Genomic DNA, 17409 nt, shown 5'->3' on the forward strand with positions numbered 1-17409 from the left:
AACATTAAGTAACCCAATTTTGAGATGTGAGGTATCACAATCTCTTTCAATAATGGCAGGAATGGAGGAGGTCTTTATACTAGTGAGATTGCTAAAGCGAACACCGCCATTTTTAATTTTGCCCAACCTAGATCGAGGCACAGACACGGTCTCAATGGGGGAAGCTGAGCTGACTACACTGACTGTGCTAGTGGCAGACTCCACTAAGCTGGCAGGCTGGCTAACAGCCTGCTGCCTGGCCTGCACCCTATTTCATTGTGGAGCTAGAGGAGTTAGAGCCCTGTCTATGTTCGTAGATAAGATGAGAGCACCCCTCCAGCTAGGATGGAGTCCGTCACTCCTCAACAGGCCAGGCTTGGTCCTGTTTGTGGGTGAGTCCCAGAAAGAGGGCCAATTATCTACAAATTCTATCTTTTGGGAGGGGCAGAAAACAGTTTTCAACCAGCGATTGAGTTGTGAGACTCTGCTGTAGAGCTCATCACTCCCCCTAACTGGGAGGGGGCCAGAGACAATTAATCGATGCCGACACATCTTTCTAGCTGATTTACACGCTGAAGCTATGTTGCGCTTGGTGACCTCTGACTGTTTCATCCTAACATCCTACTTGTCTGGAACAATTAGAAATAAAACCACGTTCCCCCTGTGTTCTCCAATGTTCTTCTTGCACTTTATGGTTTTGTGTTTATTATTTCTACACTATATTCCGTGACACAAAAATCTGCCCGGAAACACTTCTTTGATTAGAAGCCACGTAACCAATAAACATTTATTTTCACAAGCACAAAAATGTGTTAAACAAAAATAATGGGTAACATTTACACAATTTTATACAGGTTCCTTCAACTCATGTACAATTAAGACTAAACTAAATACCGATAGTTAAATATGTACTCACATTGATGACACCTACATAAACCTACACAAAAAAACAACGTATACTGTGTAAAAGTAACAAGTCAACATAAAAATCACATTATTTACAAAAACATACATTTTTAGATTTTTTTTAAGCAAAGGATTCCAGTTGTAGATTTTGTCCCATCAGTCATTAACCAGAAACACAGTACACAATCTATCATGTAAAAGTTCCCTCGCTATAAAGTAGTATTCAGTCTCTGTTAATAATCAGAAAAGAGAATATAATAAAGTTATAAAGTAGAGCAGCGAGAGCCACAAGGATACACTAAACTAGTATATATACTGAACTGCGTTGCTTTGGCGATATGGCGCTTTTTCCCTTTTTAGCAAGCTGGTGAGTTTTAGCGGTTAGCTTCGATGAAGTGCACTTAAGCATTGTAGCTTAGCGACTTCTGCCGGTGAGTGAAATCTTTATTTTTATTTTTTCTACACAGAATCCTTCTAGACTTCCGTAGGTTTTAGCTAGGCGTTATGAACATCACTACATATAGGTATAATTTACATCATAAAGCTTAATGTAATACTGAGGGAGGAGCAGCAGTGACATACTGTATGATAATATGTATCGATGGCACCAACATTGATCAGCGTGGTGAGTGTCTCTTGGCCTGGAGCAGTTTGGCAGAGTAGACTTCAAATGGAGTGCAAAGTGGATATTGGAAGCTTAAAAGGTGCAATCTGTAATTTTTGTTTCCCCCCCAAAAGTGCTGCCTGCCTCTGCAATTGTTTGCAAACGGAAGGGGGGAGTCTGCATTGGTGAATTTTCCAGGCTTTGTATTTTTTACTGCTTCTTTTGCCTATTTTGTAGTACTTCAACATGCCACTAGGGGAAATTAAAGTTACAGATTGCACCTTTAAATTCACAAGCCTCTGTTAAAAGAACAGGCATCATTTAAGTGAATGAAGACATTATTACAAAGGAAAAGGTCAGTACACCACTAGCAATGTACCAGTCTTCTATAGAACCAACTCTCTTCTTGTAAAGGACAGAGGTATGTGTCAGAGTGTGTGTGTGTTTATGAGAGGGTGCATCTGGACATTCACTGTGCTCTACTGCTAGTGTGTGATAAACTGTGTGTGTGGGGTTGGGTAGCCATGAAGGAACGGATGCACATTGTGTTCTATTCCTTTTCCACTATCAGAGGGTTCTAGTGGAAGAACAGAGCAGTGTTCCATTGATAGAACGTTAAAGGGTTCTACTCGGAGAAGGGAGGGAACATGCCCAGATCAGCAAAGTCTTCAATGTTGTAGTTGGCTGTTCCTTGTGTTGGGTCTCCTGCCATCGGCAACATGTCCTACAGAGAGACAGACGGGGAGGGAGAGAGGAAAGGTCAGGGACACAGACTTTCATGTGGAGCCATATCAGACAGCACTGTGTACACTGGGCTCAGGCCAGGGAAGGAGAGGAAATAAGCCATTGAAGCCCAGTGTGTCCAAGGTGGCCTCTCTTCCTGCCTCCCATACACATGGATTACTGTAGGATATTGGAGCTTGGGATTGGTGTGCATGATACCTGGAAGAGTTAGTGTCTCTCTGTGCTACCTGGAACACCGCTGTCTGGGAGGGGTAAGGGTGTGTCTCTGTTACCTGGAACACCGCTGTCTGGGAGGGGTTAGGCTGTGTCTCTGTTACCTGGAACACTGCTGTCTGGGAGGGGTTAGGGTGTGTCTCTGTTACCTGGAACACCGCTGTCTGGGAGGGGTTAGGGTGTGTCTCTGTTACCTGGAACACCGCTGTCTGGGAGGGGTTATGGTGTGTCTCTCTACCTGGAACACTGCTGTCTGGGAGGGGTTAGGGTGTGTCTCTGTTACCTGGAACACTGCTGTCTGGGAGGGGTTAGGGTGTGGCTCTGTTACCTGGAACACCGCTGTCTGGGAGGGGTTAGGGTGTGTCTCTGTTACCTGGAACACCGCTGTCTGGGAGGGGTTAGGGTGTGTCTCTCTGTGATACCTGGAACACCGCTGTCTGGGAGGGGTTAGGGTGTGTCTCTGTTACCTGGAACACCGCTGTCTGGGAGGGGTAAGGGTGTGTGTCTCTGTGTTACCTGGAACACCGCTGTCTGGGAGGGGTTAGGGTGTGTGTCTCTGTGATACCTGGAACACCGCTGTCTGGGAGGGGTTAGGGTGTGTGTCTCTGTGATACCTGGAACACCGCTGTCTGGGAGGGGTTAGGGTGTGTCTCTGTTACCTGGAACACCGCTGTCTGGGAGGGGTAAGGGTGTGTGTCTCTGTGTTACCTGGAACACCGCTGTCTGGGAGGGGTTAGGGTGTGTCTCTGTTACCTGGAACACCGCTGTCTGGGAGGGGTTAGGGTGTGTCTCTGTTACCTGGAACACCGCTGTCTGGGAGGGGTTAGGGTGTGTCTCTTAACTGGAACACCTCTGTCTGGGAGGGGTTAGGGCGTTTCTCTGTATTACCTGGAACACTTCTGTCTGGGAGGGGTTGGGGTGAGAGTGTGGCTCTCCTCCCTGCTGGCCGTGGTGCTGGTTCTGCCATTGGGACCAGACCTCACTGGGCCGACCCTGGAACTGACCCCCACTCTGACTGCCCTCTCCTGACACATCTAGAGAGAGAGAGGGGGGGGGGAGAGAGGAGGGGGGAGGAGAAGGGAGAGGAGGAGTGAGAGGGAGAGGGGGAGGAGGAGGAGGGAGAGAGAGGGAGGAGGAGAGAGGGAGAGGAGGAGGAGGAGGGAGAGAGAGAGAGAGAGGAGGAGGAGAGAGGGAGAGGAGGAGGAGAAAGGGAGAGGAGGAGGAGAGAGGGAGAGGAGGAGGAGGAGGGAGAGGGAGAGAGGAGGAGAGAGGGAGGAGGGGAGGAGGGAGGGAGAGGGAGGAGGGAGAGGGAGGAGGGAGAGGGAGGAGGGAGAGGGGGGAGGGAGGAGGAGGGAGAGGGGGGAGGGAGGGAGGAGGAGGGAGAGGGAGGAGGGGGGGAGAGGGAGGAGGAGAGAGGGAGGGAGAGGGAGGAGGAGGAGGGGGGAGGGAGGAGGAGGGAGAGGGGGGAGGGGGGGAGAGGGAGGAGGAGGAGGAGGGGGGAGGGAGGAGGAGGGAGAGCGAGGAGGGAGAGGAGGAGGAGAGAGGGAGGAGAGACACAGTGAGCAGTCAGCAACACATTGCGTTAGTGTGAGGTGACCCTTCACCACCCTTGGTGTTCAGATAGGATATGGTCATCAATGTTCTCTGTTCCCTACAGGCCCAGCACTAATACATGTCTACATGCCAAATGCCACCCGTCCCCTATATAGTGCTATATATAGACAACCCTGATCAAAAGTAGTGCACTATGTAGGGAATAATACATATCTCCCTCAGGGGAGAGGTTAGAGATGCTGTTAGGAATGTTTCTGGAGAGCTGGATGCCAGCACCAACATGCAGGTCTGCATTCATGTATGTAGACATGTACTTTACACACACACACACACACACACACACACACACACACACACACACACACACACACACACACACACATCTCCCTATCCCATAAAACACCTACATACCACGACAGGGGGAAGTTATGCAGTAGTTAGTAAGGCTGTAAAACCAATGTTTTATCTTGCTGACGTCATAAACAGCTTTGCAGTCTTGACCTGACTAGTCAATAAATCCTTATCTGAGAGGAGCAGATGGGGAGAGCCACGTGCTGTTGGCTTCCTAGAGAGACATGTCATTTATCAAATATAAATCAGTGTTTGGGGTGTGTGTGTGTTTCTGTACCACTAATATGTCAGAGCCATTGTAACGAGGAAGAGATCCTACTCATAAATGTATTGATTTGCTGAGTGTACTCAAGGTGTCTGATATTTCACCTAGGTGTTCCTAACCTACAGTCAGCGGTCAAACCACTGCACAAAGACACAGACCTAGCTGGGCCTCCCTACTGGGACCCTAGTACCTACAGTCACCAGTCAAACCACTGCACAAAGACACAGACCTAGCTGGGCCTCCCTACTGGGACCCTAGTACCTACAGTCAGCAGTTTACATACACTTATGTTGGAGTCATTAAAACTCGTTTTTCAACCACTCCATACATTTCTTGTTAACAAACTATAGTTTTGGCAAGTCGGTTAGGACATCTATTTTGTGCATGACACAAGTAATTTTTCCAACAATTGTTTACAGACAGATTATTTCACTTATAATTCACTGTATCACAATTCCAGTGGGTCAGAAGTTTACATACACTAAGTTGACTTTGCCTTTAAACAGCTTGGAAAATTCCAGAAAATGATGTCATGGCTTTAGAAGCTTCTGATAGGCTAATTGACATCATTTGAGTCAATTGGAGGTGTACCTGTGAATGCATTTCAAGGCGTACCTTCAAACTCAGTGCCTCTTTGCTTGACATCACGGGAAAATCAAAAGAAATCAGCCAAGACCCCAGAAAGAAAAATGTAGACCACCACAAGTCTGGTTCATCCATGGAAGCAATTTCCAAATGCCTGAAGGTACCACGTTCATCTGTACAAACAACAGTACGCAAGTATAAACACCGTCATACCGCTCAGGAAGGAGACGCGTTCTCTCTCCTAGAGATGAACGTACTTTGGTGCGAAAAGTGCAAATCAATCCCAAAACAACAGGAAAGGACCTTGTGAAGATGCTGGTGTAAACAGGTACAAAAGTATCTATATCCACAGTAAAACGAGTCCTATATCAACATAACCTGAAAGGCCATTCAGCAAGGAAGAAGCCACTGCTCCAAAACCGCCATAAAAAAGCTAGACCACAGTTTGCAACTGCACATCGTGACAAAGATTGTACTTTTTGGAGAAATGTCCTCTGGTCTGATCAAACAAAAATAGAACTCTTTGGCCATAATGACCATTGTTATGTTTGGAAGAAAAAGGGGGAGGCTTGCAAGCCAAAGAACACCATCCCAACTGTGAAGCATGGGGGTGGCAGCATCATGTTGTGGGGACGCTTTGCTGCAGGAGGGACTGGTGCACTTCACAAAATAAATGGCATCATGAGGGAGGAAAATGATGTGGATATATTGAAGCATCATCTCAAGACATCAGTCAGGAAGTTAAAGTTTGGTCTCAAATGGGTCTTCCAAATGGACAATGACCATTTGGCATACTTTGGCATACTTCCAAAGTTGTGGCAAAATGGCTTAAGGACAACAAAGTCAAGGTATTGGAGTGGCCATCACAAAGCCCTGACCTCAATCCCATAGAACATTTGTGGGCAGAACTGAAAAAGCGTGTGTGAGCAAGGAGGCCTACAAACCTGACTCATTTACACCAGCTCTGTCAGGAGGAATGGGCCAAAATTCACCCAACTTATCATGGGAAGTTTGTGGAAGGCTACCCGAAATGTTTGACCCAAGTTAAACAATTTTAAGGCAATGCTACCAAATACTAATTGAGTGTTTGTAAACTTCTGACCCACTGGGAATGTGATGAAAGAAATAAAACCTGAAATAAATAATTCTCTCCACAGAGCATCTGACATTTCACATTCTTAAAATAAAGTGGTGATCCTAACTGACCTAAGACAGGGAATTTTTACTAAGATTAAATGTCAACAATTGTGAAAAACTGAGTTTAAATGTATTTAGCAAAGGTGTATGTAAACTTCCGACTTCAACAGTATATAGTGCTCTACTTTTGAGCACAGCCCTATAAAGTGCACTATATAGGGAATAGGGTGCCATCTGGGCCACACATCAGGAATAATCCACAGGCAGAACTCATACTGGGTAATAAACTGAGGTATGTGGTATGATGTATTGAGGGCATGTAAATTACATGTTCCTCCAAGCTGGAATATTAAAGACAGTGAGATATCTAAATTACATGTCCCTCCAAGCTGGAATATTAAAGACAGTGAGATATCTAAATTACATGTCCCTCCAAGCTGGAATATTAAAGACAGTGAGATATCTAAATTACATGTCCCTCCAAGATGGAATATTAAAGACAGTGAGATATCTAAATTACATGTCCCTCCAAGATGGAATATTAAAGACAGTGAGATATCTAAATTACATGTCCCTCCAAGATGGAATATTAAAGACAGTGAGATATCTAAATTACATGTCCCTCCAAGCTGGAATATTAAAGACAGTGAGATATCTAAATTACATGTCCCTCCAAGATGGAATATTAAAGACAGTGAGATATCTAAATTACATGTCCCTCCAAGATGGAATATTAAAGACAGTGAGATATCTAAATTACATGTCCCTCCAAGCTGGAATATTAAAGACAGTGAGATATCTAAATTACATGTCCCTCCAAGATGGAATATTAAAGACAGTGAGATATCTAAATTACATGTCCCTCCAAGCTGGAATATTAAAGACAGTGAGATATCTAAATTACATGTCCCTCCAAGATGGAATATTAAAGACAGGGAGATATCTCAGTTACATGGACGTATGCGCACACGCACGCGCACGGACTGCCACTCGCACGTGCTCAGCCACACACACATTTATGGATGCATGTACACACACAGAGCATTGAGGAGCGGCCTGGCTGTGTCCCACAGTGATGACTTCACACACAGAGCATTGAGGAGAAGTTTCGCTGTGTCCCACTGTGATGACCTCACACACAGAGCATTGAGGAGCAGCCTGGCAGTGTCCCACTTTGATGACCTCACACAAACAGAGCATTGAGGAGCGGCTTGGCTGTGTCCCACTTTGATGACCTCACACACACAGAGCATTGAGGAGCGGCTGTGTCCCACTGTGATGACCTCACACACAGAGCATTGAGGAGCGGCTGTGTCCCACTGTGATGACCTCACACACAGAGCATTGAGGAGCGGCCTGGCTGTGTCCCACTGTGATGACCTCACACACAGAGCATTGAGGAGCAGCCTGACTGTGTCCCACTGTGATGACATCACACACTCTCACAAGTGAGAAACACAGCAGCAGTCGCTCCACTTCATTTCCTCTCTCCTCTCTACAGACAGACACATACTGAGCCAGACAGACAGACACACAGGGAGACAAATACTGTCTGGTGCACTAACACACTGCATGACACCCTGTAGGGAGATGATTTCAGAGCTATGACTTCTCTCTGTGTGTGTGTGTGTGTGTGTGTGTGTGTGTGTGTGTGTGTGTGTGTGTGTGTGTGTGTGTGTGTGTGTGTGTGTGTGTGTGTGTGTGTGTGTGAGAGAGGTCTCTCCACATTAAACAGAAGCAGATTGATAAGCTCTACAATATATCCCATAGCGTAAGTCATATCCTGCTGCTGAGAGAGATGACCATAAACACACTCAGCACACGGAACCTTGACAGCTTATTGCCGTAAATAATGAGGGAGGGAGGGAGGAACGATTAGCCAGGTGAGCGGAGGGATGATTGTTTGTTTATAGAATGGAAACAAATCGGTAAATGACTGACAAAGTAAACAAACGCAACAATAAAGGGAAATGACAAAACAGACAACAACAGAGGAAATGAGAAGTGCTGAGAAAGAGATCGGCTGTAATTCACTTCTATTTCTTAATATCTCTCCTCACCTCTGTCTCTCTGTCTCTGCACCAAGACTAGCCCGGAGGAGAGAGAGACATAAAGAGACAGAAGGACAAAGGGAGAGTATGTGTGTTAGAGAGACATAAAGAGACAGAAGGATAGAGAACTAGTCCATTAGTGTAATGATTGAACATTAAAAGCTCATCAGATGGTCATGGCTAGACCAGACACCCATTCCCCCCAGCTGAGAGAGATTAACAAAAAGACAGGAGAGAGAAAGAGAGAGGACAGAGACATAGGGAGAGAGAAACAGAGAGGACAGAGGATAGAGAGACAGAGAGGACAGAGGAGAGAGAGACATGGTGCCCTGAGATGTGCCACTACTACTAATACATTCTAATACACTATTTAAAAGCACAAGCTAGATGTTCTGCTCCAACAGTAAAGTATATCCTGGACAGATTCTGGACGACTGAGGGGGAGAGGTTTATGAAAGTGCTGCCGTCAGTTCTTTTCCATTTTTAATGTCTCATATGTAACGACAGCAACATCTGTCATCTAAAACACTTTCTCCCTGTAGCTGCTGAATATCTGGTGTGGATTCCATTCCGCTTTCCGCTCTGCTTTCTCCCTGTAGCTGCTGAATATCTGGTGTGGATTCCATTCCGCTTTCCGCTCTGCTTTCTCCCTGTAGCTGCTGAATATCTGGTGTGGATTCCATTCCGCTTTCCGCTCTGCTTTCTCCCTGTAGCTGCTGAATATCTGGTGTGGATTCCATTCCGCTTTCCGCTCTGCTTTCTCCCTGTAGCTGCTGAATATCTGGTGTGGATTCCATTCCGCTTTCCGCTCTGCTTTCTCCCTGTAGCTGCTGAATATCTGGTGTGGATTCCATTCCGCTTTCCGCTCTGCTTTCTCCCTGTAGCTGCTGAATATCTGGTGTGGATTCCATTCCGCTTTCCGCTCTGCTTTCTCCCTGTAGCTGCTGAATATCTGGTGTGGATTCCATTCCGCTTTCCGCTCTGCTTTCTCCCTGTAGCTGCTGAATATCTGGTGTGGATTCCATTCCGCTTTCCGCTCTGCTTTCTCCCTGTAGCTGCTGAATATCTGGTGTGGATTCCATTCCGCTTTCCGCTCTGCTTTCTCCCTGTAGCTGCTGAATATCTGGTGTGGATTCCATTCCGCTTGGTTGGACTGCAAGGCAACCCCAGCACATAGTACGTTTAGCTTTGACCTTTAACCTCTACCCTATGAATGACTAGTCCAACAGAGATATTCAGTGCACAGCTCACATGGAGCGGTTTAGGTATGTTACCAGGTTTCCTTTGTGGAGATGGTACATTGCTAAAACATGATCTCACTTTACATAACATTTCCCAAAAGACATGGACGTACACTGTACTGTCAACACTTCACTTCTAAAATCACCCTAAAGGATATGTTCACAATGTTTTCACATTCCTGTGTGTGTGTGTGTACACACATGTTTGGGTAACCTCACTTGGCGTGCCTGGGATCCTCTCACCCCATCTGAAGTCATGGGGTGAAAGGGGTAATGGCTGTGTGTGTGTGTGTTAAACGTAGTGTGTGTGTTAAATGTGGATGTGTGTGTGTGTGTTAAACGTGGTGTGTTAAACGTAGTGTGTGTGTGTTAAATGTGGATGTGTGTGTGTGTGTTAAACGTGGTGTGTGTGTGTGAAACGTGGTGTGTGTGTTAAACGTGGTGTGTGTGTGTGTGTGTTAAACGTGGTGTGTGTGTGTGTTAAACGTGGTGTGTGTGTGTGTGTGTTAACCGTGGTGTGTGTGTGTGTTAAACGTGGTGTGTGTGTGTGTGTGTTAAACGTGGTGTGTGTGTGTGTGTGTGTGTGTTAAACGTGGTGTGTGTGTGTGTGTGTTAAACGTGGTGTGTGTGTGTGTGTGTTAAACGTGGTGTGTGTGTGTGTGTTAAACGTGGGTGTGTGTGTGTGTTAAACGTGGTGTGTGTGTGTGTGTGTTAAACGTGGTGTGTGTGTGTGTGTTAAACGTGGTGTGTGTGTGTGTGTGTGTTAAACGTGGTGTGTGTGTGTGTGTGTGTGTTAAACGTGGTGTGTGTGTGTGTGTGTGTGTTAAACGTGGTGTGTGTGTGTGTGTGTGTGTGTTAAACGTGGTGTGTGTGTGTGTGTGTTAAACGTGGTGTGTGTGTGTGTGTGTGTGTTAAACGTGGTGTGTGTGTGTGTGTGTGTGTGTTAAACGTGGTGTGTGTGTGTGTGTTAAACGTGGTGTGTGTGTGTGTGTTAAACGTGGTGTGTGTGTATGTTAAACGTGGTGTGTGTGTGTGTGTTAAACGTGGTGTGTGTGTGTGTGTGTTAAACGTGGTGTGTGTGTGTGTGTGTGTTAAACGTGGTGTGTGTGTGTGTGTGTGTTAAACGTGGTGTGTGTGTGTGTGTGTGTGTTAAACGTGGTGTGTGTTAAACGTGGTGTGTGTGTGTGTGTGTTAAACGTGGTGTGTGTGTGTTAAACGTGGTGTGTGTGTGTGTGTGTTAAACGTGGTGTGTGTGTGTGTGTGTTAAACGTGGTGTGTGTGTGTGTGTGTTAAACGTGGTGTGTGTGTGTGTGTGTTAAACGTGGTGTGTGTGTGTGTTAAATGTGGTGTGTGTGTGTGTGTTAAACGTGGTGTGTGTGTGTGTGTTAAACGTGGTGTGTGTGTGTGTGTGTGTTAAACGTGGGTGTGTGTGTGTGTGTGTGTTAAACGTGGTGTGTGTGTGTGTGTGTGTTAAACGTGGTGTGTGTGTGTGTGTGTGTTAAACGTGGTGTGTGTGTGTGTGTGTGTGTTAAACGTGGTGTGTGTGTGTTAAACGTGGTGTGTGTGTGTTAAACGTGGTGTGTGTGTGTGTGTTAAACGTGGTGTGTGTGTGTGTGTGTTAAACGTGGTGTGTGTGTGTGTGTGTTAAACGTGGTGTGTGTGTGTGTGTGTTAAACGTGGTGTGTGTGTGTGTGTTAAACGTGGTGTGTGTGTGTGTTAAACGTGGTGTGTGTGTGTGTTAAACGTGGTGTGTGTGTGTGTGTGTTAAACGTGGTGTGTGTGTGTGTGTGTTAAACGTGTGTGTGTGTGTGTGTTAAACGTGGTGTGTGTGTGTGTGTGTGTTAAACGTGGTGTGTGTGTGTGTGTTAAACGTGGTGTGTGTGTGTGTGTGTTAAACGTGGTGTGTGTGTGTGTGTGTGTTAAACGTGGTGTGTGTGTGTGTGTGTGTTAAACGTGGTGTGTGTGTGTGTGTGTTAAACGTGGTGTGTGTGTGTGTGTGTTAAACGTGGTGTGTGTGTGTGTGTTAAACGTGGTGTGTGTGTGTGTGTTAAACGTGGTGTGTGTGTGTGTGTGTGTGTGTGTGTGTGTGTGTGTTAAACGTGGTGTGTGTGTGTGTGTGTGTGTTAAACGTGGTGTGTGTGTGTGTGTGTGTGTGTTAAACGTGGTGTGTGTGTGTGTGTTAAACGTGGTGTGTGTGTGTGTGTTAAACGTGTGTGTGTGTGTGTGTGTGTGTTAAACGTGGTGTGTGTGTGTGTGTTAAACGTGGTGTGTGTGTGTGTGTTAAACGTGGTGTGTGTGTGTGTGTTAAACGTGGTGTGTGTGTGTGTGTGTGTGTGTGTTAAACGTGGTGTGTGTGTGTGTGTTAAACGTGGTGTGTGTGTGTGTGTGTTAAACGTGGTGTGTGTGTGTGTGTGTGTGTGTGTTAAACGTGGTGTGTGTGTGTGTGTGTGTGTTAAACGTGGTGTGTGTGTGTGTGTGTGTGTGTGTGTGTGTGTGTGTGTGTGTGTGTGTTAAACGTGGTGTGTGTGTGTGTGTGTGTTAAACGTGGTATGTGTGGATGTTAAATATACGTAAAGCAGATTTAGCCATAATGTCAGACAGAATGTTAAGAGGACAGAAACATGCCACATTAATGAAGACCCACTGCTGTCCCACAGGGATGTTAGAATGTCAGACAGAATGTTAAGAGGACAGAAACATGCCACATTAATGAAGACCCACTGCTGTCCCACAGGGATGTTAGAATGTCAGACAGAATGTTAAGAGGACAGAAACATGCCACATTAATGAAGACCCACTGCTGTCCCACAGGGATGTTAGAATGTCAGACAGAATGTTAAGAGGACAGAAACATGCCACATTAATGAAGACCCACTGCTGTCCCACAGGGATGTTAGAATGTCAGACAGAATGTTAAGAGGACAGAAACATGCCACATTAATGAAGACCCACTGCCGTCCCACAGGGATGTTAGAATGTCAGACAGAATGTTAAGAGGACAGAAACATGCCACATTAATGAAGACCCACTGCTGTCCCACAGGGATGTTAGAATGTCAGACAGAATGTTAAGAGGACAGAAACATGCCACATTAATGAAGACCCACTGCTGTCCCACAGGGATGTTAGAATGTCAGACAGAATGTTAAGAGGTCAGCTGGTATGTCACTATAGAAGAGCATAGACAGTTTGATGATACGGGCCGACACCTGACAAGTAGAAAAAACATGCCTTTTACCAGATGTACTACACACACACACACACACACACACACACACACACACACACACACACACACACACGTTCAACCAAGCCTCTACCACACAGACACAGGCTATGAGGACAAGAACAGACATTTCCAATTCCTACTATTTTCAGGCTTTTCAAGAGAACACTGTGAAAGCCTCAACATGATCCCAAATGGCCAATCATGAAAGATAAAGGCTGTCCCAGGCTCTGGGTTCAACTCATCAGAGAAGAGTCAGGTGTGCGAGCGCTTGGCAGGAACAAAGTCTGCACCAAAACCTGTAGGTTAGGACCCAGGTTTGTAGGTTAGGACCCAGGTTTGTAGGTTAGGACCCAGGTTTGTAGGTTAGGACCCAGGTTTGTAGGTTAGGACCCAGGTTTGTAGGTTAGGACCCAGGTTTGTAGGTTAGGACCCAGGTTTGTAAGTTAGGACCCAGATTTGGTTAAGTAACTTTCCCCAAATTCCCAAGGTTTCCAGAAATCCCGATTGGAAGGTTTCCAGAAATCCCGATTGGAAGGTTCCCAGAAATCCCGATTGGAAGGTTCCCAGAAATCCCGATTGGAAGGTTTCCAGAAATCCCGATTGGAAGGTTCCCAGAAATCCCGATTGGAAGGTTCCCAGAAATCCCGATTGGAAGGTTCCCAGAAATCCCGATTGGAAGGTTCCCAGAAATCCCGATTGGAAGGTTTCCAGAAATCCCGATTGGAAGGTTTCCAGAAATCCCGATTGGAAGGTTCCCAGAAATCCCGATTGGAAGGTTCCCAAAATCAAGAGGGAAAGAGCAGGAAATCTGGGAATCGTCCAACCAGGATTTCTGGAAAACTTGGTAATGTACGGAACATTACTGGAATTTTGCAAACCTAGCAGGGTATAAACAGTATGTATATAAACAGTATATATATAAACATTATTTTAAAAGTTTGGGGTCACTTAGAAATGTCTTTGTTTTTGAAAGAAAAGCTAATTATTTTGTCCATTAACTTCTCTAGGGTAGGGGGCAGTATTTTCACGGCCGGATGAAAAACGTACCCAAATTAAACGGCCTACTACTCGGGCCCAAGAACTAGAATATGCATATTATTAGTAGATTTGGATAGAAAACACTCTGACGTTTCTAAAACTGTTTGAATGATGTCTGTGAGTATAACATAACTCATATGGCAGGCAAAAACCGGAGAAAAATCTAACCGGGAAGTCTGTTGCTTGTTGTCCTTTCAAGTCATTGCCTATCGAACACACAGTGACTTAGTTTTCATTTTGCACTTCCTAAGGCTTCCACTAGATGTCAACAGTCTTTAGAAAGTTGTTTGAGGCGTCTATGATGAACAGAGGAAGTTGGAAGTTGTTGACTCAGGAAAGCAAATGAGTTCATTGGCGAGCATTCACGTGAGAGTTAGCTGTGTTCCAAAACGTTTTTCAAGACACTGGAATCGTCCGGTTGGAATATTATTTAAGTTCTAAGTTAAAAAGGCCTTAAAGATTGAAGCTATACAACGTTTGAACGAACGTAAATATAACCGTTTTTGACTTTTCGTTGTGACATTTTGGCCACGCTTCCTACACTTGGAGTAGCTTACTGAACGCGGAAACAACAAGGAGTTATTTGGACATAAATTATGGACTTTATCAAACAAAACAGCATTTATTGTGGACCTGGGATTTCTGGAAGTGCCTTCGGATGAAGATCATCAAAGGTAAGTGAATATTTATAATGCTATTTATGATTTTAGATGACTCCAAAATGGTGGGTATCTGTATTGCCTAGTGAATGTTTCTGAGCGCCGTACTCAGATTATTGCAAAGTGTGCTTTCCCCGTGAAGCTTTTTTGAAATCTGTCACAGCGGTTGCATAAAGGAGATGTTCATCTACAATTCTTTGAATAACAGTTTAATATTTTATCAACGTTTATGATGAGTATTTTTGTAAATTGTTGTGCTGATTCACCGGCAGTATTGGAGGCAAAATATTTTCTGAACATCACGCGGCAATGTAAAATCCACCTGCCCAAGAGAGGTTAAAATAACATCAAATTGATCCGAAATACAGTGTAGACATTGTTAATGTTGTAAATGACTATTGTAGCTGGAAACGGCAGACTATTTCATGGAATATCTACATAGGCGTACAGAGGCCCATTATCAGCAACCATCACTCCTGTGTTCCAATGGCAAGTTGTGTTAGCTAATCCAAGTTTATCATTTTAAAAGGCTAATTGATCATTAGAAAACCATTTTGCAAGTATGTTAGCACAGCTGAAAACTGTCGTGCTGATTAAAGAAGCAATAAAACTGGCCTTCTTAAGACTAGTTGAGCATCTGGAGCATCAGCAATTGTGGGTTCAATTACAGGCTCAAAATGGCCAGAAACAAAGAACTTTCTTCTGAAACTCGTCAGTCTATTCTTGTTCTGAGAAATTAAGGCTATTACATGTGAGAAATTGCCAAGAAACTGAAGATCTCGTACAACGCACTGTACTACTCCCTTCACAGAACAGTGCAAACCGGCTCCAACCAGAATAGAAAGAGGAGTGGGAGGCCCCGGTGCACAACTGAGCAAGAGGACAAGTACATTAGAGTGTCTAGTTTGAGAAACAGACGCCTCACAAGTCCTCAACTGTCAGCTTCATTAAATAGTGCCCACAAAACACCAGTCTCAACGTCAACAGTGAAGAGTCGACTTGGGGATGCTGGCCTTCTAGGCAGAGTTCCTCGGTCCAGAGTTCGTTTGCCTTTCTTAATCTTTTATTGGCCAGTCTGAGATATGGCTTTTTCTTTGCAACTCTGCCTAGAAGGCCAGCATTCCGGAGTATGTACACACACACACACACACACACACACACACACACACACACACACACACACACACACACACACACACACACACTTTGATGTTATCACTGATCAAACATGATTGGATAAATCCTGGAAGAGAATGAGAAGAACATCTTTTTGATGGAATGCTTTGCTGTGATTGGCTGGTGCTTACCGAACGCCGTGCTCCGGTTGGCCAGTCCAGAGTAGGCGTTGCCGCTGGGCGATGAGGTGGCCGGGGAGGACAGGGGGCTGTAGGAAGATGGGTCTCCTTGGTAACTGTGGCCGGAGCCTATCCCAAACGGACTGGACTGGGCCTTAGTGGACTGGATAGAGAGAGAGAGAGAAGGAATTTTTTTTTAGTGTGTGTGTGTTGTACTAGACTAGCAGAGAGACGTGTGTGTTTTACTAGACTAGCAGAGAGACGTGTGTGTTGTACTAGACCAGCAGAGAGACGTGTGTGTTGTACTAGACCAGCAGAGAGACGTGTGTGTTTTACTAGACTAGCAGAGAGACGTGTGTTGTACTAGACTAGCAGAGAGACGTGTGTGTTGTACTAGACTAGCAGAGAGACGTGTGTGTTGTACTAGACTAGCAGAGAGACGTGTGTGTTTTACTAGACTAGCAGAGAGACGTGTGTGTTTTACTAGACTAGCAGAGAGACGTGTGTGTTTTACTAGACTAGCAGAGAGACGTGTGTGTTGTACTAGACTAGCAGAGAGACGTGTGTGTTGTACTAGACTAGCAGAGAGACGTGTGTGTTTTACTAGACCAGCAGAGAGACGTGTGTGTTGTACTAGACCAGCAGAGAGACGTGTGTGTTGTACTAGACTAGCAGAGAGACGTGTGTGTTGTACTAGACTAGCAGAGAGACGTGTGTGTTGTACTAGACTAGCAGAGAGACGTGTGTGTTGTACTAGACTAGCAGAGAGACGTGTGTGTTGTACTAGACTAGCAGAGAGACGTGTGTGTTTTACTAGACTAGCAGAGAGACGTGTGTGTTGTACTAGACTAGCAGAGAGACGTGTGTGTTGTACTAGACTAGCAGAGAGACGTGTGTGTTGTACTAGACTAGCAGAGAGACGTGTGTGTTGTACTAGACTAGCAGAGAGACGTGTGTTTTACTAGACTAGCAGAGAGACGTGTGTGTTTTACTAGACTAGCAGAGAGACGTGTGTGTTGTACTAGACTAGCAGAGAGACGTGTGTGTTGTACTAGACTAGCAGAGAGACGTGTGTTGTACTAGACCCCGCAGAGAGACGTGTGTGTTGTACTAGACCAGCAGAGAGACGTGTGTGTTGTACTAGACCAGCAGAGAGACGTGTGTGTTTTACTAGACTAGCAGAGAGACGTGTGTTGTACTAGACTAGCAGAGAGACGTGTGTGTTGTACTAGACTAGCAGAGAGACGTGTGTGTTGTACTAGACTAGCAGAGAGACGTGTGTGTTGTACTAGACTAGCAGAGAGACGTGTGTGTTTTACTAGACTAGCAGAGAGACGTGTGTGTTGTACTAGACTAGCAGAGAGACGTGTGTGTTTTACTAGACTAGCAGAGAGACGTGTGTGTTTTACTAGACTAGCAGAGAGACGTGTGTGTTGTACTAGACTAGCAGAGAGACGTGTGTGTTTTACTAGACTAGCAGAGAGACGTGTGTGTTGTACTAGACTAGCAGAGAGACGTGTGTGTTTTACTAGACTAGCAGAGAGACGTGTGTGTTTTAC

At 45.4% G+C, this 17409-nt stretch overlaps 1 protein-coding gene across 8 annotated transcripts in view; it reads right to left on the reverse strand.

Moving 5' to 3' along the window:
- Positions 1 to 752: 752 nt before the first annotated feature.
- LOC106587844 (aryl hydrocarbon receptor nuclear translocator 2) overlaps positions 753 to 17409 on the reverse strand; it is a 112871-nt gene continuing 96214 nt past the window's right edge. For all 8 annotated transcript variants that reach the window (XM_045708576.2, XM_045708575.2, XM_045708572.2 and 5 more), the window contains 3 exons: positions 15863 to 16013; positions 3335 to 3480; positions 753 to 2213 (listed from right to left, as the gene is read on the reverse strand). In XM_045708576.2, the coding sequence (XP_045564532.1) occupies positions 2115 to 2213; positions 3335 to 3480; positions 15863 to 16013 (396 nt within the window). In that variant the 3' untranslated portion in view covers positions 753 to 2114. The remainder of the gene's footprint in view (positions 2214 to 3334; positions 3481 to 15862; positions 16014 to 17409) is intronic.

Source organism: Salmo salar, chromosome 26 (assembly GCF_965601325.2).
Source record: "Salmo salar chromosome 26, fSalSal1, whole genome shotgun sequence".
In the NCBI taxonomy this organism is placed as follows: Eukaryota; Metazoa; Chordata; class Actinopteri; order Salmoniformes; family Salmonidae; genus Salmo; species Salmo salar.